The following is a 13,860-nucleotide window of genomic DNA, read 5'->3' as shown; positions in this document are numbered from 1 at the left end:
GCTCCTTGAAGAGTTTCGTCCTTTGGTCTTCTGCCAAACTTGCCAGTCTTCCTGTGCCTTGGGATGGTTCATTCTTTCACCCTTAGTAAGATTTCTTTAAAGTATAATGTTATCTTAAAAGCTAGTGTGGGCTATGAGGAAACTGAATAGAGTCCTGTTCAGTTGCATCATATTTTCTTGCAATATAACATGTATTTTTTTTCCAAAAAAAGGTGCTTGAAATTGGGGAGTGAATTAGAAGTGAGGAAATAAGGTAATGGAAATTTCTGCTGTTTAAGCTTGTGTCATTGGGAACTGAAACCCCTGTATATACCTGAGTCCAAGATGACCCTGAATTTAAGATAACACTCTTCCCCACTCCCTGCCCCAAATCAGATTCTGTATATGGAAAATTTATAAAATTTGTTACAATTTCCCATGTATAGAATATGGTTATTGGAGGGTTGTCTTAAATTCATTCCCCCCTCCACCCCCAATGTTGGCTGGGGCAGGAACTAGGTGGAGCAGTAGGGGGGCAGACAGTGGAGGGGGGGTCAATTTTCCCCCTTATGCCTGTCCCTCCATCTGCCCTCCCTGCTACTGGCCCCCCTTGTGTCTGCCCCCTGCAGCCTCTGGCCTCCTGCCCCCCATTTTCCCCTCCACTTCCTCTGCCCCACTGCAGTCTCTGCCCCTCCTCCCCCCAGTAACCCTTGCTCTGGTACTGTCAGGCTTCATCCCCATTTAAGTCTGGGGCATGAAGCACAGTCCTAGGCCAGCCCAGTAATAATAAGTTGGGGCTAGAGCCAGAGCTGCAGCAGCCATCTTCCACTGCCTCAGACTCAGTTCCAAGATGAGGGGCTTCCCCCTCCCCATGTGAAATTGGAAAGAAAAAAACTAGTCTTGGAATCAAATAAATAAGGTATGTCATGGGCTTCTTTTTGATTTCTAGTGAACATTATTCTTTTTTTCATATATCCTGCTTCTTTGGATGATAAGAACTAAGTACACATTCAAGGTAGCTGTCTTACCAATTACTATACCTTTTTCTTTTTTTATTTGCTGACATTGTCCTCTATTGAGGCCAATGCCAATACACTTATTCTCTTGTGAATTTGGCAGGTGGCTGCAAGTTCCTGTGGGAATGATGAGTCCATTAGCACTCTCTCCCAGCAGACCAAATAGGAGCACCTTCATGCTCAGTTTTCAATGCATCTTGCTTCTGTTGCTCCCTCTGCATGAAGAAGTCCCATGACCTGCCAAGTCAGGTGTGCTGAAAAATGAGCACCAAAGTTATGTAGCTTGGCCTTTGGGGAATCAAATGGCTGAAGTATCCAGTAGTATCCTTGCAAACCAGTGTGCTGTCATAATCTGCTTTTGTATTAGATTCCAATATTTAATGTAGGATTGTTCATGCTTCAGTTTAATTGAATTAGCAGGTGGAAATATATTAGGTTTTCTGCAAAGAAAAACGTATTCAAATGGCAGTACTGAGAAACACCACAAGGGTAATACTGAGAAAAAATGCAATGAGAAAATTGAAGTTAGAGATGTTTTGCACTTTAATTTAGCTGTTTACACTAATTGTAGTAATCAGTTCCAATCAAGTAAATCCATTAGACATTTTAACTTTTTAATGTAGTACATTTGAAAGATGACATGTTTTAAATTAATGTTGAGCTGACAAATGTATAAATGTAACACTAAGCAGAACTTGTGAGGATGAATGTTGGTTAGTTTTTCTTCTCCATTTTTATTAAATAACGTTGAGTGCTGATATATGAAAAGATGATACAGCTGTGAAGTCATCTGTTCTTTGAAAGACATTTTCAAGCATGAAAAGCAAATCTATTACACCAATTCTAATAAACCTTAAATTGGTAGTAGAATATGCTTTAATGCTTAAGTGCAAGGAGACTTTAAAAATAAATGAATTCTCCACCATCTGCCACAAAGCATGCTGACCTATTCAATAAAAGTTGTCATCAGCTGCAAGTTGAGCCTGACAGCCAAAAGGGAGAGTGGAGCCGGGGGGCACAAGGTTTTTAGCAGGTATAGCACAAATTAAACCTATGTACTCCTTGAGTGCCACTGTGATCCCTTTTCTCTGCTTTCTGCTCCCTGCCCTGTGCTACCTGCCAAATCTGCCATGCACCCCACACACAGGCTGCCCATATCACCTTCTGGCATGCAGGTTGTCCACTTCTGTTCTAGATTGTGTGACAGGGGAACCATGTAACTACTAAGTTCTGTAAGGAGTTGGTGTGACTGAGGAGAGGTGGGTGTGCAGGGAAAGGATGTGTTACAAGATTTAGATCAGGTAAGACATGGGATGCTAGTTTTCTATCAAGGGGCTAGAGAAGGGACTGCATGAGGGATATGATGAAGTATGGGAGAAAGGAGGCTGAAAGGCAGGGAAAGATGAAAGAAACTGGAGGGTAGTGAGCACCTGACAGAAACCTAGGGTGATAAAATAAGGATCTAGGCCTATAGGTGGAGACTTACAGCTATTTAGGGCTCCCAGACTGCTATCAGCTTTAGAGAATAGTTGAAAGAATTTCAGCCAATTTTCTAAATAAAATAATAAGAATATAAACCTTTAGGTACAGAAAAGATTTGCCAGTTCATAGGCTCTGGTTCCATATACACACTCTACTGTGTAGTATATAACATTACAAAAGTAGAGCACTTTAAAGATAGCATGGAATTTTGCATTATAGGTTTTGCTTTATTGCAGTTTTCACGCTTGAATTACTGTATTTACTCAAAAATAAGATGACCCTAACTATAGGATGACCCTCCAATAATTAGATTCTATATATGGAGAATTTATAAATTTGTTGTAATTTTCCAGGGATAGAATTTAAGTATTGGAGGGTTGTCCTAAATTCCTGCCCCCCCCACCCCCACCCATTGCTACAGCAGGGAAAGCAGTTGCTGGAGAGGGGAGGTTAAGTGGCCCCCTTGCCCTCTGCCCTGCCCACTTCTTCCTCTGCAGTCTTCTTGACCCCGTTCCACCTGCACCCCTCCACCCCCAACTCCCCACAGCCTCTGCCCTTCCTCCCACCTCTCCCAGTCACTGCTTCTTCCTCTTCCCCACACTCCCCCCCACCTTCTGCCTCCTCTCCCCTTGCTCTGCAGTATTGTCTCTTCCCATCCTCCTACCTTACCATTAGACACTGCTCAATCTGCCACCTCCTGGAGCATAGGACATGGACGCTTGGCCCTCACATGGCCATGCAGCAGTATCAGCACTGCTGACTGGCTAGTCAGGGAAAGGAATGTCCATGTGCTCCGTGCCCAAGAGAGACCCTGGCCTGAGCTGGAGCTGAGCTGCACCTGACAGTAAGGGAGAGGGAAGGAGGCGGGGTGGGCGAGTTGGGGGGGGGACTGAAGCTGCAGAGGGGAAGGTGTTGGAGGGTTGGCAGGAGGCTGCTGTGGGTCTTTTCCACTCCATTTTTTCGAATTGGGTGTTAATTATCTTCCCAGACCTTTCTTTTGGAGAAATTATGGAAAACTTTTGATTTGCTTTTTTTAAAAGGCAAGAACTGTTAATTTTTTAAATAAAAGCTGCTGTTGGGAATTCTGTATCAATATTCATATTGCACTATAGATCTCAGACAAGGCTGATTAAGATTTAGTGTGAAGCAACGTGCAGAAAGGTTGTTAATCAGCAGGGTATATTGGATAGGACTAAGCTGAAACCTAGGAAGACAAACACACTATTAAGCTGGCACCTCGGGGACACTGTACTTGTTTTCATTAAATTTGCATTTGGACTCTGATGCAGGTTTTGCTGAGATGCTAAATCCTAGATTGCCCATGTGCTAGTGGAAGATGAAATAACAAAGCTAGAGATGTAGGCCAAACCATTAGGGTTTGAGGCATTTTTACATGTGCTTCAGGAGGTGTAGTGGAAGCACTGTAATTAGTGAGCCACGCTAATTAAAAGTGCCCAAGCATCATGTGCATCAGTGTTCCCACAATGAAAAATGGTGGCAGGGTGCTTTGAACTAAAGCTCATCAAACAAGCTTGAGTTCGAAGTGCCCCACCACCATTTTTCAGCATAGAGATTCTCATGCACATAACACTAGAGTACGTTGGAGTGTGTTAATTTATGTGCTTCAGCAGGCTCAATTAATTGATTCTGCTCTGACGCGCTGGCACTTCGGAGCAGGCTCCCTGCATGTGTATAGGAGCCCTGAGTGTAAAAGACCAGCTAACCCAACTGAAGATTTCACTGATGGGCTAGCAAACTCTTGTTATCATTAGAAAAGTTAGATATTAATCAAGTATTTTCTTCAATTTCAATCTTGGAAGCAACAAGGTTAAGCTAATATTAGCTATACAACATATTAATGCCATAGATATAATTTGAAAAATTGGGCAAATGTTAATCCTTGCTGTACAGTGTTTTGTAGGTAACTCAAAACTACTGTATCTTCAGTGGAAAGTATCAGAACAGTAGCACGCTCAAATAGTTGAAGGAAATCAATATCTATTTGTGAGAAGGAACTTGTTAAGGTTGGGGGGGAGGGGTTTATTTGCTTTTTTTTTTATTTGGGTCTCCTTGAGGTTTAGTTAATAAACATCCACGCAGATAAATTACTATACACATCCCTCCACCTGCAGGTGAGACAACAGTGGAGAGTTTGGAAGGCTGAAAGCTGTGGTTATTAAATTATGCTGCTGCTGGCATCTCATCAGATGCTTGCTCCTTGCTGCGTGACTTAATGGAACCAGGTAGCAAGGCCATAATGTAGAAAAACCTGGGAAGATAGGCCAACAGGTTTCAGGTTTCTATAGTGAGGCCTAATTTAGACCTAAATGCATGTATAAATCTTCAGAGTTATTTTGAAATAGTGTTGAAAGGAAATCTAACTGTTGTACCAGTTATAATCATTGGGCTGGACCTTCCTAAATGTTAGTTTCATTAGCCTAATATGTGCACCTCTCCTCTAACAGAATTCACACACACAGTTTTATTCCCTTTAAACATGTACAGCTCCTGTCAGTATCTTGTGCATCATGTGACTGGCTTCTGAGCATAGCTATGATCAGATACATTGGCTATTGCAGAGTATTAGTCAGTTTTTTTGTAAGTGGATATTTCAAATTGCAGAATTGTATGGTAATGGTAACGTTCTGTATTTATTCTCTGACTTGCATGTCAGAATATGTTGGCATGATTTTTCTAAATGCCACCAAAGCAAATTCAGCAAAGGACTCAAATTCAAGCAGCGCACATTGCTGCCTTACTATTGTGGAAATGACTTGATTTTTTTTTTAATGCAAGAGAGCTATTTTTCTTCTGAATCCTTTGGTCGCAACAAAATCAGAATCTTTCCATTAATTTTCCTGTATGGAAGACCAGAATCTCTTGTAATGTCTTGCCTTCATTAGTAATTCCTAGCTACCAAGCTGTACGAATCAGAAATACAGTCTACTTTGGTAAATACAAGTTAGCTGAAGTCCTGGACTAACATGCAAATGAAGTGCTCTAAATTTTAAAATACTCTGATTTCAGCAGATGTTCCAGGAATCCCTGCATGCCTCTTAGGCTCTGGTCTCTGGTGTTCCCCAAGGACAACCAAGTTCATTGGCTATCTGACCTTTTCCTGCCCCCTTCCATGAGGGTAAGGAACAGAGCGCTGTTGGATGCTGAAGGGCCTCTATAGTATACAAGCATTTCAGGAAATGCTTCAGCCATTTTTTAAGTTCTTCTACAGTTGTACACTTCTGTACCCTCTGTTTGGAGAATTTCAGAGCTACTTGAAATGCTTCAAACAGCATGTCTCTGTATGACCTAAAGCAGCCTAACTGCTCCTGAAGCAAAGGTAAAGAAGGAGCATTTTTGCTACAATTGAGTCACTGCAGAAGCATGCCAGCGTAACAGCTCATATTGATATCTTTTGATATCAATACAATTGTTGTGTGTTTATACAGGCAGTCCTTGGATTTACAACACAATTGGTTCCTGAGAACCACGTCTTAAGTCAAGACGTTGTAACACAGAACCGATTTTCTCATAAATGGGGGATTGGTTCCAAAACCTTACTTTTAGTAAAAATACCCCAGAATTTTGTTCTCAATCAATTATAGGTGAGTAATATAGCTACATTAATGTATCTTTATTGCAAATAGCAATCATGCTGATTTGGAAGGACTTCTTTGAGGTGACTTTGCTGGACTTTTTGAAAGGCTCTTGGTTGGACTTTTTGAAGGGCTCTTGGCTGGAGTCTTCTCAGGAGTTTTGGCTGCAGGTTTTCTAGGAGTCTTGTCTGCTTTCTGAAAGAAAGTGTCTAAGGAAGTTTGGACAGATGTTCTCCAGGGAAATGAGTGATGCAGTGAACTTGTTCGCTGGCATGGCGTTGCGTTGCGTCGAGCGTTGTAAAGTCGAAACTGACGTCATAAAGTTGAAACAGGGTGTCAATTTATAAACATCGTAAGTGAGAAATGTTGTAAGTTGAGGACTGCCTGTATATGTAATCATCTCAGTGGTTTTGTTTTTCTTCATGTTTGTTTTTTAATTGTAATTTATATCAATTATTTGACAAAATATGTGCAATTAAAATTTTCATAAAATCGAGTTTGGGAATCTGATGCATTTTAATTTGGTCTGACAAAAAGGTTGCTTAACTGATTTGTGGTATTTACATATTATGATAATTTATATGCATCTCAAATTCTAGAGGAAATATTTAGACATATCCTGCTTTGAAAAACAGTAATAGTGCACTAGTAGAGTGTAACTGAAATCTGCTCATGAGTGACATTAATTTCCATTTCCTTTTAAAGAACAATATAGCCATACAGCCACAGAAATCTTTTGAGCCACCTTTTATTTAATTTGGAAATCAAACAGCCAATTGCTAGCTACTTAGTCCATTCAAAAAGCTACTGCAAGGTTGTTTCCCTTTGCTTGTTCCTCTGACTGCCTCTTTTTTTATCCATGCCATGTCAAACATGAGCTGTTTAGGGCAGATTTTCAAAGGCATTTATTTGCTTAAGGATACAGACAGGTGGGTAGTGGCATATTCAGAAATCCCATTCTGAATTGCAGTCACATTTTAGGCCTTAAAGTTTACAACCTTAGGTTACAGCACATATAATACATCTGCTATGAACAGCCAAAATGTAACCATAACTAAATCAAAAATAGCACTAGTGGACAGACTGTATGATATTCAGTTTCTGCTATGATGTGTCCTGAATTCACAATAGCTGGTGTGAAGTGACAGTTAATAGCCAGTTTGTAGTAAAGATTATTGCTGAGCTTACTGTTCCCATTGAGTCAGTCCCCTTCATTTAATTCCCTTCAGTCAGGTAGCTCTTCTCTTCTCAGCCCAAGGTGGCTGGAGATCATTCTGGGAGGATGAGTCTATCTTTTTCCTTTGATTCCCAATTTATTTTTCTCAGTCTTCTCTCCTGACACTAACCCTTTCTCAAAGCTCTGTCATGAATACCTTGGTGCCATTTATTACAAGGGCTTCAGCTACTCTGCAGTACCTTCTCAGGGGCACTGTCTTGGCCTGCAACAAGCCTGGTGTAGTTTACTACATGTAGGCTGAGTAGTGAGCTATCTTGCATTTATCACCAGATAAGGTGGTACCCAAATAGTTGCTACAGAATAGCTGATACACGGCAAGTCTACACCCCTAGGTCACTTTGTAGTAACTGGCGATGTGCTGACTGTCTTTGGCTAGGGACAGACATTCAAAAAGCCTGAATTGATTCAATCTTTGCAGGTTGGTCTAACCTGGCGAGGTTGAACTGGTTTTCAACTGCACAGACATGCCCTTTGGACTGAAGAAATGCAGCCAGATGCCTGCAGTGGCACAGGCTAGAAGCTAGGGGTCGCTAGAGCAGCCCTCCATTCCTTCCATAGTACTGAGCTGGGTGGAGGGCTGTGTCCAAGCCCCAGCAGGATGCTGTGATTAGGGAGGGGTTCCCCCCACCCTTCCCCCTGGTTCTGACTAGGGAGAGAGCCGGCAGGGAGTTGATAACAGAGCATTTAGCACCCCATCAAGAAAACAGAAGCCTCTCTCATTAGTTCAAGCTCTTTTTAAACAACTTTTTCCAAGAAAGGAACAGAGGGACATTATTAGCTGACCTGCTGATTGGCTCCAAAAAGCCGTAAGTGGACATGGTCTTGTCTGCCTTACACAGACACCTCTCAGCATTAGCTAGCATATCACATGCTGGCTATGTGGGAGAGCATTGTGGGGATCCCTGTTTGAGCATGGAGTGGTGATAGGTGGGGGAAGGCAGGAAGATGCTGCTGTGCCTTCAGTCTCTGTTGGAGCTCTAGCTAGGGAGCAGAGGGGCAGGGCCAGCCCTGATGTGGAACAGAGAGCCCTGCCCAGGGCTGCAAAGCATCTCGGATGCTGGGGGACTCTGATTTAAGTTAAACTAGGAAGGGGTCTGGGACAGACATTGCATAAACTGATTTGACCCAAATCGGTTAAGTCTGATACTACATTCAACCAGGTTTATCTCAAACCAGTTTCAGCCATTTTCAAACTGGTTTATGTGCACTGAACATCTGTTCTGTTACAGGTTTAAACCAGTTTCTAATCACTTAAACTGGTTAATATGTAATGTTTGTCCCTAGCCTTTATTTTCTTTCCTCAGGGGAAAGTGGCTATATTATAGTACTGTGTTCTCAGCTCTGGATTTGGTACACAGATAATAAAACATGCTATGACTGAAGTGTATTATGACCTGTTTAATAACCACTTGGGATGTAGAAAATAATGCCTTATCCCACCTGCTTGTTTACAGATATAAGTGACCTAAACACTCATACTTTATTGGTAAATAATGCCAGCTAGTTTCAGTATTTTTTCTGTGACCCGTCATGTTTCATAAGAGGTTTCATTTGTGCAGCTGCTATTTCCATGCAGTTGTCCTGTTGCATATATGTGATTTCTGCAATTAGTTAACTCAGTGTTATCATGCTTTTGTCTGGGATGTCTCCATAGTAAATGGTGTAATTTCATTTGTGGAGTGCATTTCATAAGTATGTATGATAATTTTTATTAAGTAGAATTAAAGCAAGTAAATGGGTATTTTGCGTCATTTTTTCACAAGTCCTAAGGGATGGCCCTGCTCAGTACAGTACAGGACAGCCAGGGTGAGGGAGAATTGTTACCCTTCATCAATGTAGACCATGTGAAGGAACACCTTGAGAGGTTGGACGCCTTCAAGTCAGCAGGGCCAGACAGTTTACACCCCAGGGTACTTAAGGAGCTGGCAGGCATCATAGTTCAGCCACTGTCATGGATCTTCGAGAACTCGTGGTGCTCAGGTGAGGTGCCCAAAGATTGGAAGAAGGCCAGTGTGGTGCCTGTCTTCAAGGAAGGGAGGGAAGTAGATCCTGGGAACTACAGGTCTATCAGCCTGACCTCTATCCCAGGGAAGATCTTGGAAAAAATTATCAAAGAGACCATTCTTGACAAAATGGCTGATGGCAACATCCTGAGGGATAGCCAGCATGGGTTTGTTGTGGGTAGGTCTTTGCCTGACCAATCTCATCTCCTTCTATGACCAGATAACATATCACCCGGACAAGGGAGAAGAGATTGATGTCATATATCTTGATTTAAAACAAGTCTTTGATCTGGTGTCCCATGATCATCTCATGGAAAATTGGCCAACTGCAGTCTCAACTACATTACAGTCCAATGGCTGGGGAATTGGCTCTGAGGTTGGTTCCAGAGAGTGGTAGTCAACAGAAGTAAATCATTGTGGTGCACCATGACTAATGGGGTCCCCCAAGGCTCCATCTTTGAACCTATACTCTTTAACATCTTTGTTAATGATGTGGACCTTGGTTTCAGACGCGGACTGGCCAAAGTTCGCTGATGACACCAAACTTTGGGGCAAAGCGTCCACACGTGAGGACAGGATGGTGATCCAGGCTGACTTAGACAGGCTCAGAAAATGGGCAGACAAAAATCTGATGACATTCAACACTGAAAAATGCAAGGTACTCTACCTTGGGGGAAAACCCCCCTGCAGCATGCTTATAGGCTTGGCAGTGCTACACTTGCTAGCACCACGGCCAAAACGGACTTGGGAGTCATAATTGACCACAAGATGAATATGAGCCACCAATGCGATGTCACAGCTGGTAAAGCAAGCAAAACACTGGCTTGTATCCATAGATGTTTCTCAAGCAAATCCCAGGATGTCATCCTCCTGCTGTACTTGGCCTTGGTGAGGCTGCAGCTGGAGTACTGCATCCAATTCAGGGCTCCACAATTTAAAAAGGATGTGGAGAAGCTTGAGAGAGTCCAGAGGAGAGCCACACACATGATCAGAGGGCAGGATAGAGCAGGCCTTACAATGAGAGGCTCAGAGCTGTGGGACTCTTCAGCCTGGAAAAGCGCAGGCTCAGGTGGGACCTGGTGGCTGCTTATAAGTTTATAAGGGGTGTACATCAGGACCTGGGGGAATGTCTGTTCACCAGAGCACCCCAAGGGATGACAAGGTCAAACAGTCACAAACTCTTCCAAAACTGTTTCAGGTTGGACGTAAGGAAAAACTTCTTTACTGTCTGAGCCCCCAAAGCCTGGAATAGATTGTCTCCAGAGGTGGTGCAAGCACCTGCTCTGGACTCCTTTAAGAAACATTTGGATGTTTATCTTGCTGGGATCCTTTGACCCCAGCTGACTTCCTGCCCCTGGGGCAGGGGGCTGGACTTGATGATCTTCCAAGGTCACTTCCAGCCCTAATGTCTATGAAATCTATGAAAAACCACCATGCTTCAGTTTACGTAACTGAATCAGCTGCACTAGTTTGAGATTTATAATTAGGCTCATAACTGGAAGTGAGGTAGGCAGCAACAGAAAAATACATGTATTGAAGAAAGTTGGATTTGACAGCCGTACATAATGTAACCACAAGCAATTTGCATAATTCATGTGTAATAATTTAACACGAGTGTCAAACATGTCTCAGATTGGTTACTTTCTTTTTACCCTGGTTGTGGATATCAAATTTTATAATATTTTGCTGGACTCAACATGTAAATAAGCCAGATATTTAAAAAATATAGTATAAATGATAAAACAAAGTGCTAGTGGGAGCAGGCATTGTGCCTGTATTACAGTTGTGTCAACAAATGTTTTACCCTTTTCTGCAATATTTGGATCCTATTTCATGAACATCCAAGGTGTAGTGGCTATCAATAAAAGGAAATCTGACGTATCTCTAATTCAAGTAGTGCTTAACCTTCTATATTTTTGCTCATAATAATATGGTGGTGTTATTTAGTGCCCTAACCTGCTTCCAGGTTAGTGGACATTTCCTCATGTTAGCTGTGGGAGAGCCTGGAAAGTTCATGAGTGAATACGATGTATAACATATAGAGAAGGAAAGGCTAACTTGCATGCTGAAAAAAACTTGCCATATATTGTGGGAGACAGTGGAGAGACTCCTTATCAGCAGAGGGATATGAAAGAAGAAGACTCACAAATGAGGTTTAGGATTAATTTTTTAAATGTACATAGGCATTCGCATAGCATTCATCAACAAACTACTAGAATATCTTTAATTCCTTTCAGTGCCCAAGTGATTATTTTTAAATAGTTCCTTAATGCGAACAAGTTTGCTTAAAAGCCAAATTTGCATATGAATATAACTTAAATATAACTTACAGATGTGTGTACCCCCTTGCAAAAACCCTGGCAAGCTTCTATGAATATACAAATCAGTTTCCCGTATACCATCATCTCCCACAAATAATACTCCTGAAAATAAATGTTGAAATGATTCACTAGCTTCCACATAGTAAAGACACTGTGAAATAAAAGACTAAAGTAAAGATGCAGTGTTGCATGTAGATTATCTGGTTCTGAGCTTAATTACTTCTGTGACTATTTTAAAACTGGTTTTCTACCTTTTGTATGTGCTCATGGGATCTAACCTGTTATGTCAGTGACCATCCACCTTTTGACACTCCTGATTAGTTTTGAAGAGATAATTGGGAGTCTGTTTTGTTAAACAGTTTCTACTTTATGCCAAAGTAAACTAGCAGTTTCAGTGTTTCCAATTAGCATTACTACAGTCTCTATTGCTGGCCTTTTTCTGAATGTGTGTTTTTCATCTTCCTTACAGTAATTGCTTAGAAATGATTGTCATATAAGAAGCTGGCTATGGCAAACAGGAAACGTCAAAACACCACAGCCAGCATGCTGGATCACAGAATGCGAGCTTGCCCTACTTCATCTCACAACAGGGAGCCAGAAACTGAGGAAAATGACCTACCTATTGAAGATTATACAGCAAAGGAACCTGAGCTAGCAACTTTTCGAGAAGCTAGCCCTACCCCAGTGGAACAAGAGTGCAATGATAATAGTGGAGATGGTGACTCTAGCTCTGATTATGTTAATAATACCTCTGAAGAGGAGGACTATGATGAAGGCCTGCCAGAGGAGGAGGAAGGGATCACATATTACATTAGGTACTGTCCAGAGGATGACAGTTATCTGGAAGGAATGGACTGCAATGGGGAAGAGTATGTTTCCCATGAAGAACATAATGTGGAAACTGATGAATGTCAGGAGGCTGTGGAAGAAGAATGGGCTGAAGCTAAAATCCAGCACCAAGATGACAGTGAAGTGGCAGAAGGTCAAGACTACCAAGATAATGGTGTTCAGATTTTGGAGGATGAAGTGTCATCTTTGGAGATTCAAGACCAAGAAGTAAACATACAATACTGTCAAAGTGAAGAAAGCTATCAGGACTATTACCCACCAGAAGCTAATGGAAACTCATGTGGGGTATCACCCTACCATGCTAGAAAAGAAGATGCTGAACTGGAAGAGCAGGAAGAAGATATTGACCAAATTGTAGCTGAAATTAAAATGAGCATGAGCATAAGCAGCATTAATAGCATGACAGAGATGAGCCCTGAGCATGCCGGGACTGAAAATGTGCCAAGTGAATATAAAGACACTTCTCCAAAAGGAGATGCTGGTCATGCAGCCAACAGACACGAAGGGAGACCAAAATCATTGAATATTCCACCTGCTTCTAAGCATGTTGGAGACATGCCAAGAGGTTTTAAAACAAAGTCAAGAACTCCAGAAGACAGACCGAAGTTGCCACAAGAACAGGTATGCAACTCTGCTTTTTAATAAGAAAACATTATATAGAGGAGTTTGCATTCTCTGTTAGGTTACTTTTAGGACAAACATAAACATTTTCCACCATATTCTACAACAATTGTAAACCAGTTCCCAATCAGTGACACTTTGGAATGGTTCAGTTGTTGTATGTGTCTGCACTCTACAAGTATTTTAAAATTTTAAAGGTTTAATATGTGATATCCAAAGTATACTTAATAAAGAAAATTTACTCATTAGTGTGTTCAACAAAGATAATTGTTTACACCTGTCCATAAGCATTGTTTGGTAACTGAGAAGGCAAAATACTTTAAAGAAGGATTATTTATTAGCAAGTAAGCTCCTAGACATCCTTAATATATAATGATGTAAAGTAGGTTTTGTCCCTTTGTTGCCCTGTGGGGTCAGGCCAACTCTCAGGATCTCAATGTTGCACCGTTAGACAGGAAGGCGTGGTGTACCATAGAATCATAGAAGTAGGGTTGGAAGGGACCTTGTAGATCTTCAAGTCCGACCCCCCGCCTGGATGGGAGAAGGCATCAAGCCTCTTCTTAAAGACCCCCAGGGTAGGAGCCAGCACCACTTCCCTTGGAAGTTGGTTCCAGCTCCTAGCCGCCCTAACTGTGAAGTAGTTCTTGCGGATGTCTAATCTAAACCTACTCTCCAATAATTTGTGTCCGTTATTCCTTGTTATGCCAGGGGGGCTAAGGGGAAACAGTGTCTCCCCTAAACCCTTCTGGTCCCCCCTAG

General features: G+C 41.8%; 1 protein-coding gene across 5 annotated transcripts in view; it reads left to right on the top strand.

The window, feature by feature from the left end:
* APBA2 (amyloid beta precursor protein binding family A member 2) overlaps positions 1-13,860 on the top strand; it is a 342,515-nt gene that overhangs the window by 189,887 nt on the left and 138,768 nt on the right. For all 5 annotated transcript variants that reach the window (XM_019504340.1, XM_019504341.1, XM_019504342.1 and 2 more), the window contains one exon: positions 12,101-13,101. In XM_019504340.1, the coding sequence (XP_019359885.1) occupies positions 12,139-13,101 (963 nt within the window). In that variant the 5' untranslated portion in view covers positions 12,101-12,138. The remainder of the gene's footprint in view (positions 1-12,100; positions 13,102-13,860) is intronic.

This window comes from Gavialis gangeticus, unplaced genomic scaffold (genome assembly GCF_001723915.1).
Source record: "Gavialis gangeticus isolate Ggan-Ray unplaced genomic scaffold, GavGan_comp1, whole genome shotgun sequence".
NCBI lineage: Eukaryota > Metazoa > Chordata > Crocodylia > Gavialidae > Gavialis > Gavialis gangeticus.
The sequence above is the reverse complement of the archived record's forward strand: the minus strand, read 5'-3'. Positions and strand labels throughout refer to the sequence as shown.